We start from the raw sequence: 24,632 nt of genomic DNA, 5'->3' as shown, positions 1-24,632 counted from the left end.
TATTACAAACGATAGATAGATAGATAGATAGATAGATAGAAAGATATAATATATAAGATTTCTATAAGATTGAAATATAATAATTTATTATAAAAGCATACATCTAGCTTACACATTTACCCACATTATTATATGCCTGTTTAACCGAAGCTAATTTGGGTGTGTTTCTCCATCCCCAATGTCACTTCTCTCTCTTTTACGGCCCTGACGAAAACGTCGGTCTCCTCGGCTGTGAACCGCTCCTGGCGTGCGTCTGGCAAATCCGCTGTTATAATAGCAATCCGCCATGGAACAAGCGCACCTGCTCTTAAAGGGAATGTGAGATGTCGCTCTGATTGGTTTATTTCACGTTACGCCCAAACCACACCTATGAGTAATGAAGCTACTTCAGACCAACCCCTTTTAGATTTGCGCCCGGCGCAAGAGTCATTTATCCCGCCGGGAAAATAGCAACAGCGCCGAGACCCGCCCACAAAGTTACTTGCGCTTTGACACTTGCGTTTCAGATCGTTAAAATAGGGCCCCGAGTGTGTCCGAGAACGCGCTCGACATTGCGCGACAGAGACCGAATGTGTCCGAGCAACGAGCATAAATACTTTATTTATAAATAAATTACACATTTCAGCATTAGAATAATCTCTGTAGCATATTGGTATCATATGCAATGTTTTAATTCGTTTATATAGCCAAACATAAACTCCAAAATAACCTGCAGGGAACGTTCAAACATAGGCTATTTGTTTGACCGGTTGTGAACACGTGCGGCAAACATGACTGGCTAAAATAACCTCTGATGATGACGTTCTCTGTAGGTTATAAAAATAAACCCCCAAAAGATTATATTTTATTATTATTATTTATGTTGGTACATTGTTCAGTATTATATTGAGAGCACTTTTTGTTAAACTTGATATTGTGAGGAAGAAAAAACTTCAAGTAGGCTATGCAGAATGTCTACCAGTTGTAAAGGTGTGTGAGTTTTATCATTTTAATTATATGCACTAGTGTATGTGTATATAGGCTATATTTTCTATTACTATTTTTTTATTTTTGATAAATTTCTTAAGAAGCATGATTTATTTGTTGGCCAGTTGTGGTCTGTGCAATAAATATTAATCTAAACCATCTATTGTGTTTTGTTGTTCCATATAGTAATTTTTTAATATTTAGGTTAATCGGTGTCTCTCACATTGTCCCACAGCAACATTAAAATAGTGTAGATTAGTGTACAATGTTTTATAATAATAAGATGTTCTATTTAGTGTCCATTTAATTCATTTAACATTTCATATTGGGATTATCCAAGAAATTTCTTATATTTAAACTTTTTTTTTTAAAGTAACGCAATAGTTACTTTCCTTGGTAATTAGTTACTTTTGTAATGATGTAATTCAGTTACTTCAGTTATATGAGGAAGACACACACCGTCACACACACTGATGTCTATATGAGGATTTATTACACAGTTATTCTGACATGATATTTCAGCTACAGAAGTTCAGCTGTTATTAATGTAATGAAGAGACAATAAGAGACTCTATAACATCATCTCACTGTTACTGATTTATCATGAGCTCAAAGCATTATGGGTAGAATCTCTCTACAGTCTATTCTCATTCATCAACAGTTTCAATGTTGATCCAGAAATAACCCCAAACCCCGGATAGAGCGGTTCAGTGAATATGGTCTGGACTGTGTGGATGAGGCTCATTGTGTCTCCGTCGATGTTGTAGAAGGACAGAGTTCCTGCACTGTGATCCACATACACTCCCATTCTCCTGCTGCACGCTACAGAGAGATGAGTCTCTATGCCATTGTGTAGGAATGAGTATTTGGAGGAAGAGTATGTGGAGGAATAGCAGAACAAACTCCAGGACTGAGCATTACCTCCAAACACACACTCATTACCCTCTCCCTTCCTGCTGATGCTCTTATATGACACTGATATAGTCAATACAAGACCACTCCACTCAATCTCCCAGTAAGAGCGTCCTCTCACACTCTCTCTACACAACACCTGAGGATAATGATCAAATCTGTCTGGATGATGAGGATACGACTGGGGCTGTAGTACATTGCCAGTAATCACTCTGTTCCCCTCAGACAGAATGAGCTGGTCACTCACTGTGTTCAGATCCAGAGTGAGCTGATCAGAATCTGATGGAGTAAAACACATCACAGTCAGGAATTATGAATCTGATCTTTTAATGTATCCGAACTCTTCATGATCAGTATATCAGCAGTGTCTCAGTGCAGTTTAATCATCATTCACATGATCAACTCTAAAACTCTTCTGTCGTGTTTTCTTTCAGCTTCTACAGGAAGAACATGAACACACTCAGTGAGTTTCTCTGCTTGTGTTCTGACTTACATTGAAGGAAGTCGCTCCTGGTCCTGGGAACAGTGGCTGTGGAAATCAACAGACATGAAGAGTGTGATTATCATGTCCAGAGAAAGTGATCCTGCATCCACTGCTAACACATGCAGAAATCCTCCAACACAGAAGATATTTAGAGCTGTTTACAGAGCCCAGATCCTGACACTAACACTGTTGAAGGTTTGATATTAGTGACATGTCACCATATTTGATTTGAGATATAGAAACACATCCTATATGAGATTGCTTTGTATGATGAGCAAAGTGAAATTTGAGTAATCATATCGCTTCATTAAACCTCAACCTCCTTATTAGTCTTTTTCAGAGACATCAAATGATCAATAAATGTCGCATGCTCAATCATTTAATTTGCCTAATGTTTTGTGCAAAGACATAATACCAAAGAAAGAAACCACCTCTGTTTAGTTTGTATCTTCCCTTTGTGATCTGTTTTTGTTAGTATATTATTATTGTTGTTGTTTTTCTGTTTTGGTCCATGTGAACCGACTAAAACGAAGCCCATTGGGCTGATATTCACAGTGATTTAAAGAGTGTTTTTTTATTATTGATGTTGAGCTCAATGTGTTTTAGAAACTATTTAATAAAAAACTTGTGGTCTGTGGCATTATGTAATGCTTGTCCTTTTCATTTATTTGAAAGCCTGTTATCGGGGAGGCTTGAAAATTTGGGGTCCCGAGCACAGGCCTTACGAAACCCACAGCCATGGTTCTGACAGATAGGACTTGTTCTTCATTGTTTGACATAGCCAAGGGTTCTTGACAGGGATGCTCCTAAACCCGTTTCTTTTTGCACTCTCGCTTGAGCCACTGACACAGACAATACGCATAGATAAAGGTATCACCCCAACCACAATACGGGACCAGCCATCATATTTCATTGTATGCAGATGATGTCCTTCTTTATTTAGGTAATCCATTGCAGTCCATACCTTACATTTTAACTATCTTTGGCAGCTTCAGCAAGCTTTCCGGATATAGAATAAACTGGACAAAAAGGCACTTCTTCCACTGAATGACGCAATGAGAAACACAGCACTACCCTCAGGTATACCAGTGGTTAAACAATTTAAGTATTTGGGCATTACGACTGGTGCTTCATTGCAGTACATAATTAAGACCAACTATGAGGGCATCCTGTCTAAAATTTCATGTAACCTGGATAATTGGTCTCTTATAATTGGTCGAATTAACTTAGTGAGTTCAATGCTGACCTTGCCTCCCCCTTCTCGTTTTTTGGATGGGCTACAGAGCATAACTAGAAAAAAAAGAAAGAAAGAAAGAAAGAAAGAAAGAAAGAAAGAAAGAAAGAAAGAAAGAAAGAAAGACTGATTAGTTGGAAGGAAGAAAGAAAGAAAGAAAGAAAGAAAGAAAGAAAGAAAGGTGGATAAGTTAGAAAGAAAGAACGGTGGATAAGTTAGAAAGAAAGAACGGTGGATAAGTTAGAAAGAAAGAATGGTGGATAAGTTAGAAAGAAAGAAAGAAAGAAAGAAAGAAAGAATGTGGATTAGTTAGAAAGAAAGAAAGAAAGAAAGAAAGAAAGAATTGTGGATTAGAAAGAAAGAAAGAAAGAAAAAGAGAGAAAAAAGAAAGAAAGAAAGAGAAAGAAAGACTGATTAGTTGGAAGAAAGAAAGAAAGAAAGAAAGAAAGAAAGAAAGAAAGAAAGAAAGAAAGAAAGAAAGAAAAGTTAGAAAGAAAGAAAGAAAGAAAAAGAAAGAAAGAAAGAAAGAAAAGTTAGAAAGAAAGAACGGTGGATAAGTTAGAAAGAAAGAACGGTGGATAAGTTAGAAAGAAAGAACGGTGGATAAGTCAGAAAGAAAGAAAGAAAGAAAGAAAGAAAAAGAAAGATAGATTAGTTAGAAAGAAAGAAAGATAGATTAGTTAGAAATAAAGAAAGATAGATTAGTTAGTTAGTTAGTTAGAAAGATAGATAGATTAGTTAGAAATAAAGAAAGATAGATAAGTTAGTTAGAAAGATAGATAGATTAGTTAGAAAGAAAGAAAGATAGATAAGTTAGTTAAAAAGATAGCTAGATTACTTAAAAAGAAAGAAATATAGATAAGTTAGTTAGAATAGAAAGATAGATAGATTAGTTATAAAGAAAGATTGATAAGTTAGTTAGTTAGAAAGATAGATTAGTTAGAAAGAAAGAAAGATAGATAAGTTAGAAAGATAGATAGATTAGTTAAAAAGAAAGATAAGTTAGTTAGAAAGATAGATTAGTAAGAAAGAAAGATAAGTTAGTTAGAAAGATAGATAGATTAGTAAGAAAGAAAGAAAGATAGATAAGTTAGTTAGAAAGATAGATAGATTAGTAAGAAAGAAAGATAAGTTAGTTAGAAAGATAGATTAGTAAGAAAGAAAGATAGATAAGTTAGTTAGGGGTGGTGTGGCGCAATGGATAAGACACATGCCTTTGGTGTGAGAGACCTGGGTTCGAATCCACTGTGAGACACCAATGTGTCCCTGAGCAAGACACTTAACCCCTAGTTGCTCCAGAGGCGTGCGACCTCTGACATATATAGCAATTGTAAGTCGCTTTGGATAAAAGCGTCAGCTAAAATGAATAAATGTAAATAAATGTAGTTAGAAAGATGGATTAGTAAGAAAGAAAGATAGATAAGTTAGTTAGAAAGATAGATTAGTAAGAAAGAAAGATAGATAAGTTAGTTAGAAAGATAGATAGATTTGTAAGAAAGAAAGAAAGATAGATAAGTTAGTTAGAAAGATAGATTAGTAAGAAAGAAAGAAAGATAGATAAGTTAGTTAGAAAGATAGATTAGTAAGAAAGAAAGAAAGATAGATAAGTTAGTTAGAAAGATAGATTAGTAAGAAAGAAAGATAAATTAGTTAGAAAGATAGATAGATTAGTTAGAAAGAAAGAAAGAAAGATAGATTAGTAAGAAAGAAAGAAAGATAGATAAGTTAGTTAGAAAGATAGATTAGTAAGAAAGAAAGATAAATTAGTTAGAAAGATAGATAGATTAGTTAGAAAGAAAGAAAGAAAGATAGATAAGTTAGTTAGAAAGATAGATTAGTAAGAAAGAAAGAAATATAGATAAGTTAGTTAGAAAGATAGATAGATTAGTAAGAAAGAAAGATAAGTTAGTTAGAAAGATAGATTAGTAAGAAAGAAAGATAGATAAGTTAGTTAGAAAGATGGATTAGTAAGAAAGAAAGATAAGTTAGTTAGAAAGATAGATAGATTAGTAAGAAAGAAAGATAGATAAGTTAGTTAGAAAGATAGATAGATTAGTTAGAAAGAAAGATAGATAAGTTAGTTAGTTAGAAAGATAGATTAGTTAGAAAGAAAGATAGATAGATTAGTTAGAAAGAAAGATAGATAAGTTAGTTAGAAAGATAGATATATTAGTAAGAAAGAAAGAAAGATAGATAAGTTAGTTAGAAAGATAGATAGATTAGTAAGAAAGAAAAGTTAGTTAGAAAGATAGATTAGTAAGAAAGAAAGATAGATAAGTTAGTTAGAAAGAGATTAGTAAGAAAGAAAGATAGATAAGTTAGTTAGTTAGAAATATAGATAGATTAGTAAGAAAGATAGATAAGTTAGTTAGAAAGATAGATAGATAGATTAGAAAGAAAGAAAGAAGTTAGTTAGAAAGATAGATAGATTAGTTAGAAAGAAAGAAAGAAAGATAGATAAGTTAGTTAGAAAGATAGATAGATTAGTTAAAAAGAAAGATAGATAAGTTAGTTAGAAAGATAGATTAGTAAGAAAGAAAGATAGATAAGTTAGTTAGAAAGATAGATTAGTTAGAAAGAAAGAAAGAAAGATAAGTTAGTTAGAAAGATAGATTAGTAAGAAAGAAAGATAGATAAGTTAGTTAGAAAGATAGATAGATAGATTAGTTAGAAAGAAAGATAGATGAGTTAGTTAGAAAGATAGATAGAAAGATAGATAGATAGATAGATAGATAGATAGATAGATAGATAGATAGATAGATAGATAGATAGAAAACGTTTGAAGATAGATATATGGATAGATAAGGTTTGAAGATAGATAGATAGATAGATAGATATGGTTTGAAGATAGATAGATAGATAGATAGATAGATAGATAGATAGATAGATAGATAGATAAAGGTTTGAAGATAGATTGATGGATAGATAAGGTTTGAAGATAGATAGATAGATAGATAGATAGATAGATAGATAGATACGGTTTGAAGATAGATAGATAGATAGATAGATAGATAGATAGATAGATAGATAGATAGATAGATAGATAGATAGATTTAGAATGGTAGTTTAATTGAGTCTAGGGCTTCAGAGAATTTAGATTTGAGTTTTTGGTTTGTGCACTAATGGGCCACCGTAGTCTTGGCTCAATTTGAGCAGTCTGCAATGAAAGTCTATGGGATTTTTATGATTTTTAATATTAATTTTTAAGAAAACCGTAACTCAAACCAGTCTGAAAAGATATAGCACACATGATTTGCATGTTTGCTAGCATGATTTTAACAAGATGCCAGCATGATTAGCATTTTGCTAGCATGTTTTAGCTAAATGCTAGCATTATTTGCATGTTGCTAGCATTGTGCTAGCTTGATTAGCATGTTGGTAGCATGATGCTAGCTTGATTAACATGTTGCTAGCATGATGCTAGCATGATTAGCATGTCGGTAGCATGATGCTAGCATGATTAGCATTTTGCTAGCATGCTTTTAACAAAATGCTAGAATGATTAGCATTTGTTAACATGTTTTTAACTAGATGCTAACATGATTAGCATTTTACTAGCATGATGCTAGCTTGATTAGCATGTTGGTAGCATGATGTCAACATGATTAGCATGTTGCTAGCATGATGCTAGCTTGATTAGGATGATGTTGACATTATGCAAGCTTGATTAGCATGTTGGTAGCATGATGCTAGCTTGATTAGCATGTTGCTAGCATTATGCTAGCTTGATTAACATGTCGGTAGCATGATGCTAGCATGATTAGCATGATGCTAGCATGCCTTTAACAAGATGCTAGCATGATTAGCATTTTGTTAGCATATTTTTAGCTAGATGCTAACATGATTAGCATTATGCTAGCTTGATTAACATGTTGGTAGCATGATGCTAACATGATTAGCATGTTTGCTAGCATGCTTTTAACAAGATGCCAGCATGATTAGCATTTTGCTAGCATGTTTTTAGCTATATGCTAGCATGATTAACATGTTTGCTAGCATGCTTTTAACAAGATGCCAGCATGATTAGCATTTTTCTAGCATGTTTTTAGCTAGATGCTAGCTTGATTAGCATGTTGGTAGCATTATGCTAGCTTGATTAGCATGTTGGTAGCATTATGCTAGCTTGATTAGCCTGTTGGTAGCATGATGCTAGCTTGATTAGCATGTTGCTAACATGATGCTAGCTTGATTAACATGATGTTGGCATTATGCTAGTTTGATTAGCATTTTGGTAGCATAATGCTAGCATGATTATTATGTTGGTAGCATGATGTTAGCTTGATTAGCATAATGTTAGCATGATGCTAGCATGATTAGAATGTTGTTAGCATGTTTTTAGCAAGATGCTGTTGCCAGGTTGCTAGGGTTTTCTGGGTGGTTGCTATGGTGTTGCTAGGCAGTTGCTAAGGTGTTCTGAGTGGTTGCTAGGCAGTTGCTAGGGTATTCTTGGTGCTTGCTAGGCAGTTGCTAGGGTATTCTTGGTGGTTGTTAGGGCGTTGCTAGGTGGTTGTTAGGGTGTTCTGGGTGGTTGCTATGGGGTTGCTAGGCAGTTGCTATGGTATTCTGGGTGGATGCTAGGGCGTTGCTAGGCAGTTGCTAGGGTGTTCTATGTTGTTGCTATGGTGTTCTGGGTGGTTGCTAGAGTTTTTTGGTGGTTACTAGAGCATTTCTAGATGTTGCTAGGGTGTTCAGCGTGGTTGCTAAGGTATTTTTGGTAGTTGCTATGGTGTTACTAGGTGGTTGGTAGTTGTCAAAGATGGTTACTATGGAGTTTTTATAGAGTTCTTAAAATCTTTATTAACGAGTGCCTAAGTACGGCACTCGGCCTGCGGCCTCGTGCCTATGGCCGAATAGGCACAAGCATGGAGCGATATCACAAGGCCACAAGAGTAAAAGTTGCTAGGGAGCTCTTAGTGGTTGCTAGGGTGCTGAAACTGGTTGCTAGGGTGTGGCTATCAACATTTTAGGCCATTACTTATTGGCTGCTTGATAATATAAATCCTCTGAGGGAGAGAGAGAGGGAGAGACGCAGGGGTGACAGGCCCTTTGGAGTCTGTGTGTGTGAAAACGTCGGTTGGGATTCAAATATTTTTAGAATGCCCAATGTAAAGTCAATGGGACTTTTTTGGCCGCTTTTTCGTCCGCTGTGCGAACATCGTACACCCGATCGCTTAGAAAAGTCATTGATGCCTCACTCAGGGGTCTGAGACAAACGGTGCGGGGCGCATTACGCGCCAAACTTTGTCCAGAATAATAATAAGAATAAGAATAATAAGTATGAGCAATAACAATAGTGATGCTTTCAAAAAAGCACCACTAATAATAAGTTTAAATAGGATTTCAGTAAGTTGGCTTTCTCAAGCCAACTTAAGTTTAAATACAATATCAGTAAGTTGGCTTTCTCAAGCCAACTTAATTACCAAATTTGTATGGAATGGCAAACGTTCACATCTTAAACTTTCCATGGTGCAACGAGATACATTCGCTAAGCGTACTTTCACTTTCCAATTTAGGCTTTTACACTACGTCCCCTACGTAGCTGGTATGATGATACAATGTATGTTTCTTGGTGTTTCTTGGTTTTATTCGTTAATATCCCTCTAAAAAACGGTACACTCCGTTTCGTTCCTTTAGTGTCACATGTTCTGTCGGTCTGGAGAGTCCATAGGTGCTGTAAATACATCAGTATTATACGTTTCTGTGTGTATAAAACGTAAGTAAATGTACGGTAGAATTACACTTTACGTAAAAATACACACGTATTCTCATGAGATCACGTTGAACATTCTCAGTAAAAAAAGTGCAACTGTACTATAAAAGGAAACCTTTTTATTTCCATGGAATTACTGGGATTTTACCCAATAATCTGTAATAGTTACGTAGATTACAGATTATAGGGTAAGATCCCAGTAATTCCATGGAAATAAAAAGGCTTCCTTTTACAGTACAGTTGCACTTTACTTACTGAGTAAATTGTCATGTTTTCCTTGGTAACGTTGCAGGACATACAAGGTAAAAAATTGTGACTAGCCTATAACTTATATGGAAAAGGGAATGATCAGGTTATGGTACAATTCCGGTAATTCCATGGAAATAAACAAGGCTTCATTTTACAGTACAGTTACACTTTACTTACTGAGTAAATTGTCATGTTTTCCTTGGTAATGTTGCAGGACATACGAGGTAAAAAAAATGTGACTATGGAAAAGGGAATGATCAGATTGTAAGAGCCCAGTAATTCCATGGAAATAAACAAGGCTTCATTTTACAGTACAGTTGCACTTTACTTACTGAGTAAATTGTAAAAACATCTGCAAGAACATACCCAGTATTTAAGATGTGCCATGACATTAGGGAAAACTGTTCCTGCGGGGTAGTTACCAGGTAAGTGTAAGGTAAATTATTTGATAAACCCTCTATAAATGGGTGTAGCATTGAACAACTAATTTATTGAAAACTACCGTCTTAATTTCAAGGTAGTAATAAATAAACATGGACTGTTACCAACATAACCCTAGGATAACTACACACCTAACTTGAATTGATGAGTAATACTGGAGGTGTTTCTACACAATTAGTTACACAATTAAATCTGAGTTATTACCAACCTAAACAGGTAACAAGTACACAGTACTTTGTTGAGTTGATATTTAACAGTGGTGTTTTTTTCCCTGGTAGTTTCTCTGTAATTGCATACTAATCACCTTAAGTTATTACACACTAAAATACTATAATTTACCATATGCTTACCAGGTAAATACTTAGTAATTAGTTTGTAGTTTCTCTGCATTTACATTCTTGTTACCTGTGGTAATTACCAATAACCAACTATAACTTACCATATATTTACCAGGTAAAAACCTAGTAATTAGGGGACTGTAAAAGGAAGGGTTACCTAGTTTTTTTTTCTGGAAAAAAATTATCCTCCTTTGACAATAGACTCTTCCTGGCGGTCGGATATTCCGGACCTTTCCCCTAGTTTTGATTGGGAAGGTGTTTGGGTTATGGTAATGCATGCTTCAAGGAATCCGGATCATCAACAAATCCATTTTAATTTTATTCATAGGTCTTATATGATTCCACGCAAACTCTATGGCATGAGGCTTAAACCTGATCATAATTGCACACTGTGCCATACAGGGCAAATTGCAACTATGTAGTAAAAATATATACATTTCATCTTTTTCTCATCAAACAACCAGACTAGCCAATGGCTCGACACAACCCGTACTGGGGAAGAGCCTAGACCGGGCTCTCTTCTGTGTAGATATACATTCACCTACGCTTTGCATCAGCTGGGTATGGCAGGGTAAATGACAGCTGTCAAAGCCTACCACGGTCGCTTGGCAAGTAAAAAAAATTATAATAATTAAGATATAAATCAATATAATTAGTAGTAAATTAAATATTTTAAACAATAATACAAAAAGGAAAGAATAATGCATTGACTTGGGTATATAACAGGCTTAACGTTCACGCATGAACTGTCATACAGATTGACTATAAGAGATATTAAAAAATATATACAATACTCTTCTGAGTTTTATGATGTAGGTCTTGTGTTTTATTTTTATTAAAATGTAATATAATTTAGTATATCTCAAAAGGATGCACTTTGTGCATTTATTACATAACATTTATTTAGTTCATTAGTTCATTGAGACATTTTATTCACACAGTATGAGATCGGATAGTGAGAGGACGCTGGCGCGTTTTGGCTGCCGCTTCTCACACCGGACGAAAAAGTTTGTTTGCAATTAAACGGTTTTACCTACTGACTTTGTTTGGTACCGGTGGTATCTGTTCCTGCCTCAAGATCTGGACTGTGTTTTTGCCTGGTCGCCGCATCTGCTGCCTGTCACGTTGTGACCACCAACAAGCTAGCTCCCGGAGTGTTCTGCTCGAGCAGTGGATTACAGCCCGGTTACTGGCCGGCCTGCACTCCGGAGCAGCCTGTCAGCTATGCGGCTACTGTTTATGACCTTCCTGCTGGCCTCTCTGCGGCTCTTGTCATCTACGGCTCTGACCATGGCGCTTCGATACACGTCCTTGCAGCTTCTCAGATTCAACCACCGCGCACCTCCCTCACTGGACATCACCTCTACTCTGCAACAACACTGTCTTCTCCGTCATCGCCCTTATATCCACCGAGGCTCCCGTCGCAATCTTCTCTACTACTTCAGTGCCGAAAACAGTATTCCATCTTTCTGGTCCGGCCGTAGTTCACTCCCGCCTGGACACCGGTGCAACAACAACATCCGCATACGTCATCTGCGCACTCTTCACGTGACTTCATCTAACCTACTGCCCGTCTCAACTTCCGCCACTTGAATTTCACAACAAAAGCCTCTTAAAACAGCTCTATTCAATACAAGATCACTTAACAATAAAAGCCTGCTCCTCTGTGAATTCATTATTGACAATAAACTGGATTTTCTCTGTCTTACTGAAACCTGGCACAAACCCATGGACTACATTGCATTAAATCAGACCACCCCGCCTGGATACTCCATCGACAACCCCCGTCTGGACCGGCGAGGAGGTGGCATCGCAGTCATTCACCACAGCGATATCTCCATCCGCCCCATCCCCATCCCAGTTGTATCCTCATTTGAACACTTGGCTTTCAGACTTCCTGGTTCCCAATCACTCACTGCTGCAGTCATCTACCGCCCTCCCAAAACTTGCCCATCATTTCTTTCTGATTTCACTGACTTCGTAACTCAGCTGTCCTCTATTTCTCCGTCCATTCTCCTCATTGGTGACTTCAACATTCATATCGACTCTCCGGCAGCAAAATTCACTTCACCAACACATAATCATGGACATATCCTGGACCTGGTCTGTTCCACACCCTCCCTCACCATACATAACCTTTCATTGACCGACCTCACAATTTATGATCATCTGGCCATTACCTGGCCATTACCATTAATATCATTACCCCCTCTCCTACCGTCAAACACAAAAGAGCAATTACATTTCGAAACCTGAAATCCATTAGTCCCATCTCTCTCACCTCCTCCATATCCCATGCCATCTCTACTTCTTCGCTTCCCTCTGATCTGATTGCCTCTGATCTAGTCAACTTCTACAACCACACACTCTCCACCTGCCTCAACCAAATAGCCCCCCTTAAAACTGCCTCAGTCTCCTTCTCCACCTCTGCACCTTGGTACACCCCAGATCTTCACATTCTCAAAAGACAAAAAAGACAACTTGAAAGGATCCAAAAAAAAATCCGATCTCACTGTCCATGCTCAAGCCTACAAACACGCCATAACCACATACAATTCTGCTCTCAAAACTGCCCGGTCCAACATCTACTCAAAACTCATCCGCTCAAATTCTTCCAACCCCCGCAGCCTATTCTCCACATTTGCAAAACTGACCAAACCCAAGGACAATATAACCTCCACATTCACTACAGACAAATGCAATAACTTCCTGTCATCCTACCATACCAAAATCCATACCATACACTGTTCACTAGCACCCACTTCCTCCGCTTCTCCTCCTTCTGAATATCAACTCACTCCGCTCACACACCACAGCTTTTCCTCCTTCTCTCCTTTGTCTCCCTCTGACTCCTCCAAACTCCTCTCAACCATGAAATTCTCCAACTGCCAGCTTGACCCGATCCCTTCTCCCCTCTTCAAAACCTGTCAACAAATCCTCATCCCTCTCATCACCATCATCATCAACACTTCCCTTACGTCTGGATCTGTTCCATCCCCGCTAAAACTTGCGTCTATCACACCCCTCCTGAAAAAACCTGGCCTCAACCCTGAAAATCTGGACAAATTCAGACCCATCTCCAATCTCCACTAACATCTACACTCCTCTCAACTCTTCGAAACATTTCAATCCAGATTCCGTCCACAGCACAGAAACAGCACTTCTTAAAGTCACAAATGATCTCCTCATTGCTGCCGACTCTGGTTCCATATCCATCCTCCTTCTCCTCGACCTCTCCGCTGCATTTGACACAATAGACCATACCGTCCTCCTCCATCGTCTTGAATCTATTGGCATCTCAGGCACAGCACTTCTCTGGCTCATCTCCTACCTCTCTGACCATCACCACTTTGTCTCTATTACAACTGCAACTCCCAAACCTCCTCTGTCACCCATGGTGTCCCCCAAGGTTCCGTGCTTGGCCCCCTCCTCTTCATCATCTACATGCTTCCCCTCGGTCAGATCATCCACCACCATGGACTGCTACGCCGATGATACCCAACTATACATGTCCACCAAATCCATCACCGTGCTATCCTCTCCACCATCACCAATTGCATTTCTGACATTAAAACCTGGATCTCTTCTCTCTTCTATTCAGAACTTTACTCTCCTTATCGATGGACATAATGTCACCCCCTCCCTCTCTGTCCGAAACCTTGGTATCATAATGGACTCCACCCTCTCATACCGAACACACATCAACCATATCAATAAACTATCCTTCTTCCACCTCCGCAACATTGCCCGCTTTCGCCCCTCCCTTACCCTGTCAACAGCTGAAATCCTCATTCACGCATTTATAACTTCAAGACTTGACTACTGCAATAGCCTTCACTAAGGACTTCCTACAATCAACAAAAAAAAAAAACTGCAATAGCCAGCAGCCATATCACCCTGTAGCCCAAGACTGGTTGCCCACTGAAGCTAAGCAGGGCTGAGCCTGGTTAGTACCTGGATGGGAGACCTCCTGAGAAAAAACAGGTTGCTGCTGGAAGAGGTTTTAGTGAGGCCAGCAGGGGGTGCTCACCCTGTGGTCTGTGTGGGTCCTAACGCCCCAGTGTAGTGACGGGGACACTATACTGTCAAAGAGCACCGTCCTTCGGAACTTCATACCTCGTAAAACTGAGGTCCTGACTCTCTATGGTCATTAAAAATCCCATGGCATTTCTCGTAAAGAGTAGGGGTGTAATCCCGGTGTCCTGGCCACATTCCACCATTGGCCCTTACCAATCATGGCCTCCTAATAATCCCCTTACATTGAATTGGCTCTATCACTCTCTCTCCTCTCCACCTATAGCTGGTGTGTGGTGAGCGCACTGGCGCCGTTGTACTGTGGCTGCCGTCGCATCATCCAAGTGGATGCTGCACACTGGTGGTGGTTGAGGAGAGATCCCCTGATATGATTGTAAAGCGCTTTGGGTGTACAGTAGTACATATGAAAGCGCTATATAAATGCCTCATTCATTCATTCAATACATCCAGAACTCAGCCGCCCGCCTCCTCACCCACACCCGGTCCCGAGAACACATCACCCCCGTTCTCCAGCAATTCCATTGGCTACCTGTTCATTTTCGCATTGAATATAAGCTCCTCCTTCTCACCTACAAGTCCCTCCATAACCTGGCCCCGCCCTACCTCACTGAGCTCCTGGAACAGCACCAACCCACCCACCACCTCCGCTCAACTGGCACCAACCGCCTTACCCCGATCGTCCGCACTAACCGCCGGACCTTGGGGGATCGAGCCTTCGCTATCGCTGCCCCCACCCTCTGGAACTCACTCCCTACATTCATTAGAAACTCTGACTCACTACCAAACTTCAAATCAGTACTCAAAACCCACCTGTTCAAACTAGCTTTTCCTTAAAACCCCTTTTGTTTTGTTTTGTTTTATTCCCCATGTGAAGCGTCTTTGAGTGTCCAGAAAAGCGCTATACAAGTGTGATGTATTATTATTATTATTATTATTATTAATATTGAGTATCAATTGATGTAAAACAAAACGGTGTGTGTTATTTTCTCTGCCAACTAAACTTCCAAAGCAAAGTCATTGTGCACTCTCTCCGCACTGTCCAGGGCATCCTGCAGCTTTTCCACACAGATTGTGAGAGTTGTGTCACGGTTCATGAATTCACTGACTCCTTCTCGCGCTGTGTTTGTGTTGTGTGTGTGTGTGTGGGCGTGGTCGCTGATCAGCCGCTGATTGTCATCAGCACCAGCTGATTCTGATCAGCGATCTCTATTTAAGCTCATGGTTTTTCGTCTTGTGTTTGTCAGATCGTTGTGGGATTTTCCCTTGTGTAGTGAGTCTTCGTTTGGTGTTCCTGATTCCCGGTGTGGTGTTCCTGATTCCCGGTGTGGTGTTCCTGTCGAGTCCGTTCTGCCTGTCGTCTTCTGTGGATCCTGTTTCGTCTCTTCACTTTGCGGACTCGGTTGGTGTTCCCGTCATCGTCGTCAAGGATATCATCTCACCTGTTTACACCACGGGATCCGGGTTGCCCATCTGCCATCCTGCGCTACCAGGGACCATCTATTGTGTGCTTCATATCTCTGACTACGTGTTCATTCAATAAACCTTATTCTTGCATTTGCATCTTCTGTCCTTATTTTACGTGACAGAACGATCTGACCACATGGATGCAGCAAGAGACTCTGACCTGGCTGAATTCCTGTCCAGGAGCGCTACGAGGATGGACCAGCAGGAGGAGAACTTGAACCTGACTGGACGCGCGGTTCAAGCCTTGGTAGCGCAGGTGTCCGAGCTCACCCAGCGTATTCAAGATCTTACGCCTCCCACTGCGCCGCCCACACCGCCAACGCCACCCCCGCCGCCGCAGATTAACCATCCACCGGAGCCTAGATTACCTGCACCTGAGAGGTACAATGGTGAACCACAACTGTGTAGAGCATTTCTAACCAAGTGTTCCCTGTTTTTTGATCTGCAACCGCAGACTTTCGCTTCAGAGGAAGCCAAGGTGGCTCTGGTTCTCACTCTACTGTCTGGATGTGCATCACAGTGGGGGACGGCGGTGTGGGAAAATAAGGATCCATGCTGTTCCTCGTTCCAGTCACTCGCGGCTGAGATGAGGAGGGTGTTTGATCGAGCGGTGGCCGGAAGAGAAGCTGCACGTCAACTAGCTGATCTTCGCCAGGGAGACCTATCGGTCGCCGATTACTCGATCGAGTTCCGCACCCTCGCCGCGGAGTGTAACTGGAACGAGGAGGCGCAGTGGGATAGATTCCTGCATGGGCTGGCTGACCGTATCCAGGGAGAAATTTACGCCCTGGATCTTCCTAAGGATCTTAATGGACTTATCGAGTTGGCCCTGCGGGTGGATGCTCGACTGCAGCGAGTGGAACAACATTCCCGCAGGACCTTGGTTCCAGAGGCCTTTCCAGCACCTCGAGCCAGTGGCAGCGATACGGTCAGTCCAACCTTCGATCACGAGCCCATGCAGGTGGGTAGAGCTCGGCTCTCCCGGGAGGAGAGAGAACGACGGAGATCCCGGGGCTTGTGCCTTTACTGCGGTGGAACTGGACATTTCATCAACACCTGCCCCGTAAAAGATCGAGCTCGGCAGTAAGCAGGAGGCTACTGTCGGGCGGGATCTCCACCAGCAAGACCTCCTCCACTCTCCTCCCGGTGAGACTGCAATGGGCAACCCGGTATTACAACGGTCATGCACTTCTGGATTCTGGGGCCGAGGGAAATTTCATGGACTTGTCATTAGCACGTGAGCTGCAGATTCCCATCACACCACTCACTAACCCGATTTCTGTCAATGCACTCAACGGACAAGAACTACCTGTCATTTCATTCACCACTGATTCATTGACACTCATAACCTCAGGCAACCACACTGAAGAACTGTCATTTCTACTCCTGGACTCTCCTCATGCTCCGGTGGTCCTCGGTCATCCCTGGCTCACCCAGCACAATCCCAGGGTTGACTGGGGCCACAATTCTGTGTCTGCGTGGAGCACTAAGTGTCATGCGTCTTGTTTAATGTCTGCTTGTTCTTCGGTGTCTAGTTCTGTTTTGCAGGAGGAGTCTGTGAATTTGTCTAACGTGCCCGCGGAGTACCTCGACCTGAAGGAAGTGTTCAGTAAGTCTCGGGCTGCTTCTCTTCCTCCGCATCGTCCCTATGACTGTGCTATAGATCTTATACCAGGTACGTCTCCGCCTAAGGGCAAGTTATACTCTCTTTCTGTTCCGGAGAGGGAGGCCATGGAGAAATACATTTCTGATTCTTTAGCCTCTGAATTCATTCGCCCTTCCTCTTCTCCAGCGGGGGCGGGGTTCTTCTTTGTCGGTAAGAAGGATGGATCTCTGCGACCGTGTATTGATTACCGAGGGTTGAACAACATCACGGTAAAGAATACTTATCCTTTGCCGTTGATGTCTTCAGCCTTCGAGCGGTTGCAGGGAGCCTCTGTCTTCACAAAGTTGGACTTACGTAATGCATATCATTTGGTTCGCATCAGGAAGGGGGATGAATGGAAAACTGCTTTTAACACCCCCAGGGGCCATTTTGAATATTTGGTCATGCCCTTCGGGCTGTCCAACTCCCCAGCAGTTTTCCAGGCACTCGTCAATGACGTGCTGAGAGATATGGTTGACCAGTTCATATATGTTTACCTGGATGACATATTGATTTTTTCATCTTCTCTCCAGGAACATGTTCAGCACGTCAGACGAGTGCTTCAGAGGTTGCTAGAGAATGGGCTTTTTGTCAAGGCGGAGAAATGCGCTTTTCATGCACAGTCTGTTCCTTTCTTAGGCTACATCATCTCATCTGAGGGAATACGCATGGATCCTGACAAGGTTAAGGCTGTGATGGATTGGCCAAGTCCAGATTCCCGTAAGGCCCTACAGAGGTTTCTGGGGTTTGCCAATTTCTATCGGCGTTTTATTCGCAATTTCAGCCAACTAGCCGCACCTCTGACTGCCTTGACCTCCCCCAGAATGACGTTCAGGTGGTCCGATACAGCCGAGGCTGTATTCGCTAACCTCAAGAGCCGCTTCAGTTCTGCTCCCATCCTGATTGCCCCTGATCCTTCACGTCAGTTCGTGGTGGAGGTCGACGCGTCAGAGGTGGGGGTAGGTGCAGTTCTATCCCAACGTTCTTCCTCAGATGACAAGATGCACCCTTGCGCGTTTTTGTCCCATCGTTTATCTCCTGCCGAACGTAACTATGACATTGGTAACAGAGAGTTGTTGGCAGTCAAGTTAGCACTGGAGGAGTGGCGCCATTGGTTAGAGGGTTCGGGGGTACCTTTTATCGTTTGGACCGATCATAAGAACCTGGAATATATTAGATCTGCCAAAAGACTCAACTCCAGGCAGGCTCGATGGGCACTTTTTTTCGGACGTTTTGACTTTGTTCTATCGTACCGCCCGGGTTCCAAGAACATCAAACCCGACTCTTTATCTCGTATTTTTGATCCATCCGAACGCCCGGTGACTCCCGAGTGTATTTTACCTGAGAAAGTAGTTATCTCCACACTCACATGGGAGGTCGAATCGAAGGTCAAGACGGCCTTAGAAGGGGTAATGCCTCCGCCCGGTTGCCCACCGAGTCGTTTATTTGTGCCAGAGGGGGTTCGGTCCGACGTTATTCGATGGGGTCACTGTTCCAGTGTAGCATGTCATCCAGGTGTTAATCGCACCAGCTTTTTGGTCAAGCAACGATTCTGGTGGCCATTAATGGCTCGTGACATTCGGAGTTTTGTTTTGGCTTGCTCGGTTTGTGCCACTGGTAAGACTTCCAATCGACCCCCAGAGGGATTACTCCAACCGCTGTCTGTCCCTTCGAGACCCTGGTCCCATATAGCGCTAGATTTTATAACCGCCCTCCCACCCTCCCAGGGTAAGACGGTCGTTTTGACCGTAGTGGACCGGTTCTCGAAGGCGGCTCATTTCATCCCCTTGCCCAAATTACCTTCAGCCAAGGAGACAGCGGTGGCTGTCATAGATCACGTCTTTCGGTTACATGGCCTCCCGACTGATGTGGTTTCTGACAGAGGGTCCCAATTTGTGTCCAAATTTTGGCAGGAATTTTGTAGATTACTGGGTGCGACTGTCAGTCTGTCTTCGGGTTACCATCCCCAAAGCAATGGGCAAACCGAGAGGGCCAACCAAGATCTTGAGAGAGTGTTGCGATGTTTGGTGTCCAAGAATCCTTCCTCCTGGAGTCAGCAACTGTCATTGGTGGAGTACGCCCATAACTCGTTACCAGTGTCATCCACGGGCCTATCTCCGTTCCAGTGTAGCTTAGGTTACCAGCCACCAGTTTTTTCTAGCCTGGAATCCGAAGTCGCGGTCCCCTCCGCTCACGCTTTCGTCCAGAGGTGCTGCCGCACATGGACCGGAGCCCGTGAGACTCTGCTCCAGGTGAGGGCACGCACCAAGGCCAAAGCCGATCGCCACCGGTCTAGGCGTCCCGTATACGTCGTGGGTCAAAAAGTGTGGCTTTCTACTAGAAATATTCCGCTCCGCTCCGTCTCTAATAAACTTGCTCCTAAATTCATTGGCCCATTCACTGTCACCAAGATCATTAGTCCGGTGACAGTCCGCCTCAAACTTCCTCCAGCGTACAGGAGAATTCATCCCGCCTTTCATGTCTCCAAATTAAAACCTGTTTTTCGTTCTCATCTTAATCCGCCAGTCCCGGTTCCCCCACCGCCGCGACTCGTAGATGGGGAACCTACATATTCGGTAAAACGTATTCTGGACTCGAGAAGGAGGGGACGCGGATTTCAGTATCTGGTGGACTGGGAAGGTTACGGTCCTGAGGAGAGAAGTTGGGTTCCTGCGAGAGACATTCTGGATCACTCCCTTATTGATGATTACAATCAACAGGTAGGTCCTCCTGGGAGCGCCAGGGGGCGCTCCTAGGGGGAGGGGTAATGTCACGGTTCATGAATTCACTGACTCCTTCTCACGCTGTGTTTGTGTTGTGTGTGTGTGTGTGGGCGTGGTCGCTGATCAGCCGCTGATTGTCATCAGCGCCAGCTGATTCTGATCAGCGATCTCTATTTAAGCTCATGGTTTTTCGTCTTGTGTTTGTCAGATCGTTGTGGGATTTTCCCTTGTGTAGTGAGTCTTCGTTTGGTGTTCCTGATTCCCGGTGTGGTGTTCCTGATTCCCGGTGTGGTGTTCCTGTCGAGTCCGTTCTGCCTGTCGTCTTCTGTGGATCCTGTTTCGTCTCTTCACTTTGCGGACTCGGTTGGTGTTCCCGTCATCGTCGTCAAGGATATCATCTCACCTGTTTACACCACGGGATCCGGGTTGCCCATCTGCCATCCTGCGCTACCAGGGACCATCTATTGTGTGCTTCATATCTCTGACTACGTGTTCATTCAATAAACCTTATTCTTGCATTTGCATCTTCTGTCCTTATTTTACGTGACAAGTTGACCAGCTAAACAAAATAGGCCAAATACGTAAACTAATGGCTAGCGTCCGGGAGATGCGAGGTACATTCATATTTATGAAATAAACAATTATAATAGCCTAGCTATAGTCTTACATGCGTAGTTAGCCATAAATTAATTTGTCTACACCATAATAAATTTCCAAGGACCCCTTAATAACAGTGATTAAGCCCAAAATTTATGTGGGTGGGGGTAATGAACACAATATGTTTTGTTTTTTTTGCCCAAATGGTCTCCTTTCTGCATTTTGTAAAAATAAGTTGCATGCACCTGAGTGTCACAGCGGGTCATGATGAGAGAGAAACACACGGACAAGTCACATCGTTGTAAAAAACGCGTTGTATTATTAGCATATTCAGCAATAGTGTAAAAGACTGGTAAATAAAATACAACATTAACATTATAAACACCATTAACATCTAGGCTATGTGTATTTAGTATATATAATAGCCTAGCCTACATAATTAGCCTATTGCGCCCTTTATTACAAACAGCATCTAAGGCGGGCATACACTGTGTGATGTCTGTGCGATTTCAGCAAAGAACCTACTCACACTGAACGAGTATATCGCATGCAATGTAAAGCCAAAGCTCAGGATTTACAGTGCTATGCATAAGTTTAGACACCCATACTAAAGTTGACTAAAAAGAGGAATAAAAAATCATCTTTTGGAAATTGAACTTAATGCCTTAATTTAAAAAATTAGGAAAAATCCAACCTTTAAGGACACCAATTTTCTTTGTGAATGAAAAATGTATCGTAAATAAATAAATGTTCTTCCTTAAAATACAGGGTGCATAAGTTTGGACACCCCTATGTTAAATTCCCATAGAGGCAGGCAGATTTTTATTTTTAAGTATTTAAAAAAAATTTTTTTTTAGGATACTATGCATTCTGATAAAGTTCCCTTGGCCTTTGGAATTAAAATAGCCCCACATCATCACATAGCCTTCACCATACCTAGAGATTGGCATGGTTTTATTTCAGTTAGCCTAATAGCTAGTTTGATTTGCATTGAGAGATGATCTTATGGAAAGTACTCCATGCCAATCTCTAGGTATGGTGAAGGCTATGTGATGATGTGGGGCTATTTTAATTCCAGAGGCCAAGGGAACTTTATCAGGATGCATAGTATCCTAAATTAAAAAAAAAAAAAAAAATTAAAAATAAAAATCTGCCTGCCTCTATGGGAATTTAACATAGGGGTGTCCAAACTTATGCACCCTGTATTTTAAGGAAGAACATTTATTTATTTACGATACATTATTCATTCACAAAGAAAATTGGTGTCCTTAAAGGTTGGATTTTTCCTAATTTTTTAAATTAAGGCATTAAGTTCAATTTCCAAAAGATGATTTTTTATTCCTCTTTTTAGTCAACTTTAGCATGGGTGTCTAAACTTATGCATAGCACTGTATGTGCTCACACTGTACGGTCCGAACGTCGAGCTGCGACTTGACTGCTCACACTATACGTGTGAAATATGCGCGAATCAGCGCGATAAATCCTCGTGCCGGGTTGCGCCTATGGACGATATCATGTAGCCTATCCAGAGATATTGTCAAAATATCTCTGGATATTGTCTGGAGACAAAACAAGCATCAGCTATCAATATCAAGAAGATTTAGCATTTCCAATTTATATATTAAATTATTAGTAGGCTAGTATTATTGTATTATTATTATTATTATTATTATTATTAGGGAAGGCTACTTTTATTATTAAACTGATAAGCTATTATAATTAAATAGCCACGCAACAAATTTCATAGCGCATCACCGCATAACCAACGCGCTGTGAGGATAATAAAATATTACATAGAAGCTTTACTTCTCCTCATTAAAAATTGTCTAAAACTTTAGGTCGATTACAATGAATTATATACATATAATTAATTATTAACAGTCTATAATATGTCTGAACACTGCAATAATTCATCAATGAAAATTAAAAACAGCTTTATTTTTTTAATTATTTTTTTTAATAATAAAAGAGGCAAAGTAACAGTAAAAGCTTTGAACTACAGAACTTAAAGATCTCCCTTTTTTTTTTTTTTTTTTTTTTGCTGCAGATTAAACTGTTTTCGCGCAGGCGCAGTGAGGGAAAAAACACTGAGTTTAGGGCAATCGGTTCGTAGCTCTGCTTCAACTGTGCGATATAGTCACGAGGAGCGACCAAAATTTCTAACATGCCTGAAATTCTTCCGACCATCCAATTGCCGGTCGTGAGAGGTTAATGGCATCTCGGTTCCCCCTGTACACGGCACGACAAATGACGCACGACAAAGCTGAAAATCGGCCCGACCCGAAAAAGAGTCGCACGAGTCAGAATTCGGCTCAAAATCGGACGAAAATCGCACAGTGTATGCCCGCCTTTAGCCTATTTTAAACGGCAAGCCTAAACAAATTTATTTAAATCCAAACAGAATCTGTTCCGACGTTGAGTTCATGGCAAGCATCTCTCATTCAGTCCAAAGTTTCATACTTTAGTCGAGTCCCAAAATACACGTATAGGCTAAATCAGCATCTTCACAGCAAGGGAAATGAGTTTGGAAAACAGAAAGCAAGTAGGTGATGACTGACCAGCACAGCCTTTATATTGTACAACAGGCACATTAAATTAAGCAGAATAACTTTTTATATGTTTGGTTGACTGTATTTTATTTTGATAATGAACAGACTGCGATGTCAAGTTAGCAATGCCAGAACTGATAGTTTTGTGTGAGCGCGCGATGCGCCTGCGCCATCACTTGGATTTGTTCCACAGCAGGGGAAATAACTTTGACATCATTCAAAACAGTAAAATGTATATTTTATTTTGTGTACTTTCATAATGACTACAGAATGTTGTGCCTTTGAAAAATAAAGAAAACAGCATGATGCGCTGCTTAGCACGTCTTGGTCTCCTGAATACAGGGCTGCCAACTTTTGAGTTTTAAAACAAATATTGCATCACAATAAGTCTAATTGTGATTGTCAAAACATTTGGTAACTGAAAAGAATTTTATGAAGTTTAGTGAAAGCATGTTACAATGTTACATTACAAAGACTGGTAGGATACAGTTTTTATTATTGCTTGACAACAATTTCAAGATTTCAATTCCATTCTTGTGATTTGATTCAGATTTTGATTCAATATTGACTAATCTGGATACATGTTTATTTTAAATTTTATTTAAAAAAAGAATCTTACCTAATGCTGTAAAAATGGGGCCCAATCTGCTGGTATTATTAAAGGTTAAAAATAACAAATTAAATTAAATATAATGCAGTTTTTGTTATATTAATGACATAAGTAAAAATATAATAAATATGTAATATAGTGCTCATCAAAATCTCCTCTCTAGCTAATTTTTCTATTCAATTAACATGCTATGGTCATTAAATGGCTTTCCTGAGGTAAATGTAAGGTTATGTGACATAATTGTTCTCCTGCTGTTATATATTGACCTCTTTCCGTGGTTGAAAAACACTAATTGGTCGATGTTATGTATACTTTCGGTAAGTTGTACTGCATCTTTAAATAAAAAAGGTAACAGATGATCGGTTCACGTACACTTGAACTGAGGCGCTCAGCGATCCGTCACGTCACATTTACAAGCGCCAAACGTATTTTTGTCTGAATTTCGTAATACAATTGAAGGAATCTAAGAGCTGAGAATTAGTTTAATATTAAAAGTACCTCTTTGCTCCGCAATTTTTCTGTGCGTGAGAAAATGGATGTGTGGCGTGAGAGCGTGTGAAAAGTGTCAATTGCGTGAGTCTCATGCTCAATGCGTGAGAGTTGGCAGCCCTGTGAATATCTTCTGGCGCACACCAAAAATGAACCAAAATACCTAGCCAATAGCCTTCTTGGCGT

General features: G+C 40.7%; 1 protein-coding gene across 1 annotated transcript in view; it reads right to left on the bottom strand.

Annotated features, from left to right (window-relative positions):
• Window positions 1-1,058: 1,058 nt before the first annotated feature.
• The window catches only part of LOC311282312 (stonustoxin subunit beta-like), a 45,229-nt gene continuing 21,655 nt past the window's right edge, over window positions 1,059-24,632 (bottom strand). The window contains exons 7-8 of the mRNA XM_084396004.1: window positions 2,372-2,407; window positions 1,059-2,157 (exon numbers count right to left, since the gene is read on the bottom strand). Coding sequence (XP_084252130.1) covers window positions 1,601-2,157; window positions 2,372-2,407 — 593 coding nt within the window. The 3' untranslated portion in view covers window positions 1,059-1,600. The remainder of the gene's footprint in view (window positions 2,158-2,371; window positions 2,408-24,632) is intronic.

This window comes from Rutilus rutilus (assembly GCF_951802725.1).
Source record: "Rutilus rutilus genome assembly, chromosome: 1".
In the NCBI taxonomy this organism is placed as follows: Eukaryota; Metazoa; Chordata; class Actinopteri; order Cypriniformes; family Leuciscidae; genus Rutilus; species Rutilus rutilus.
This window is presented reverse-complemented; position numbering and strand designations above follow the sequence as displayed.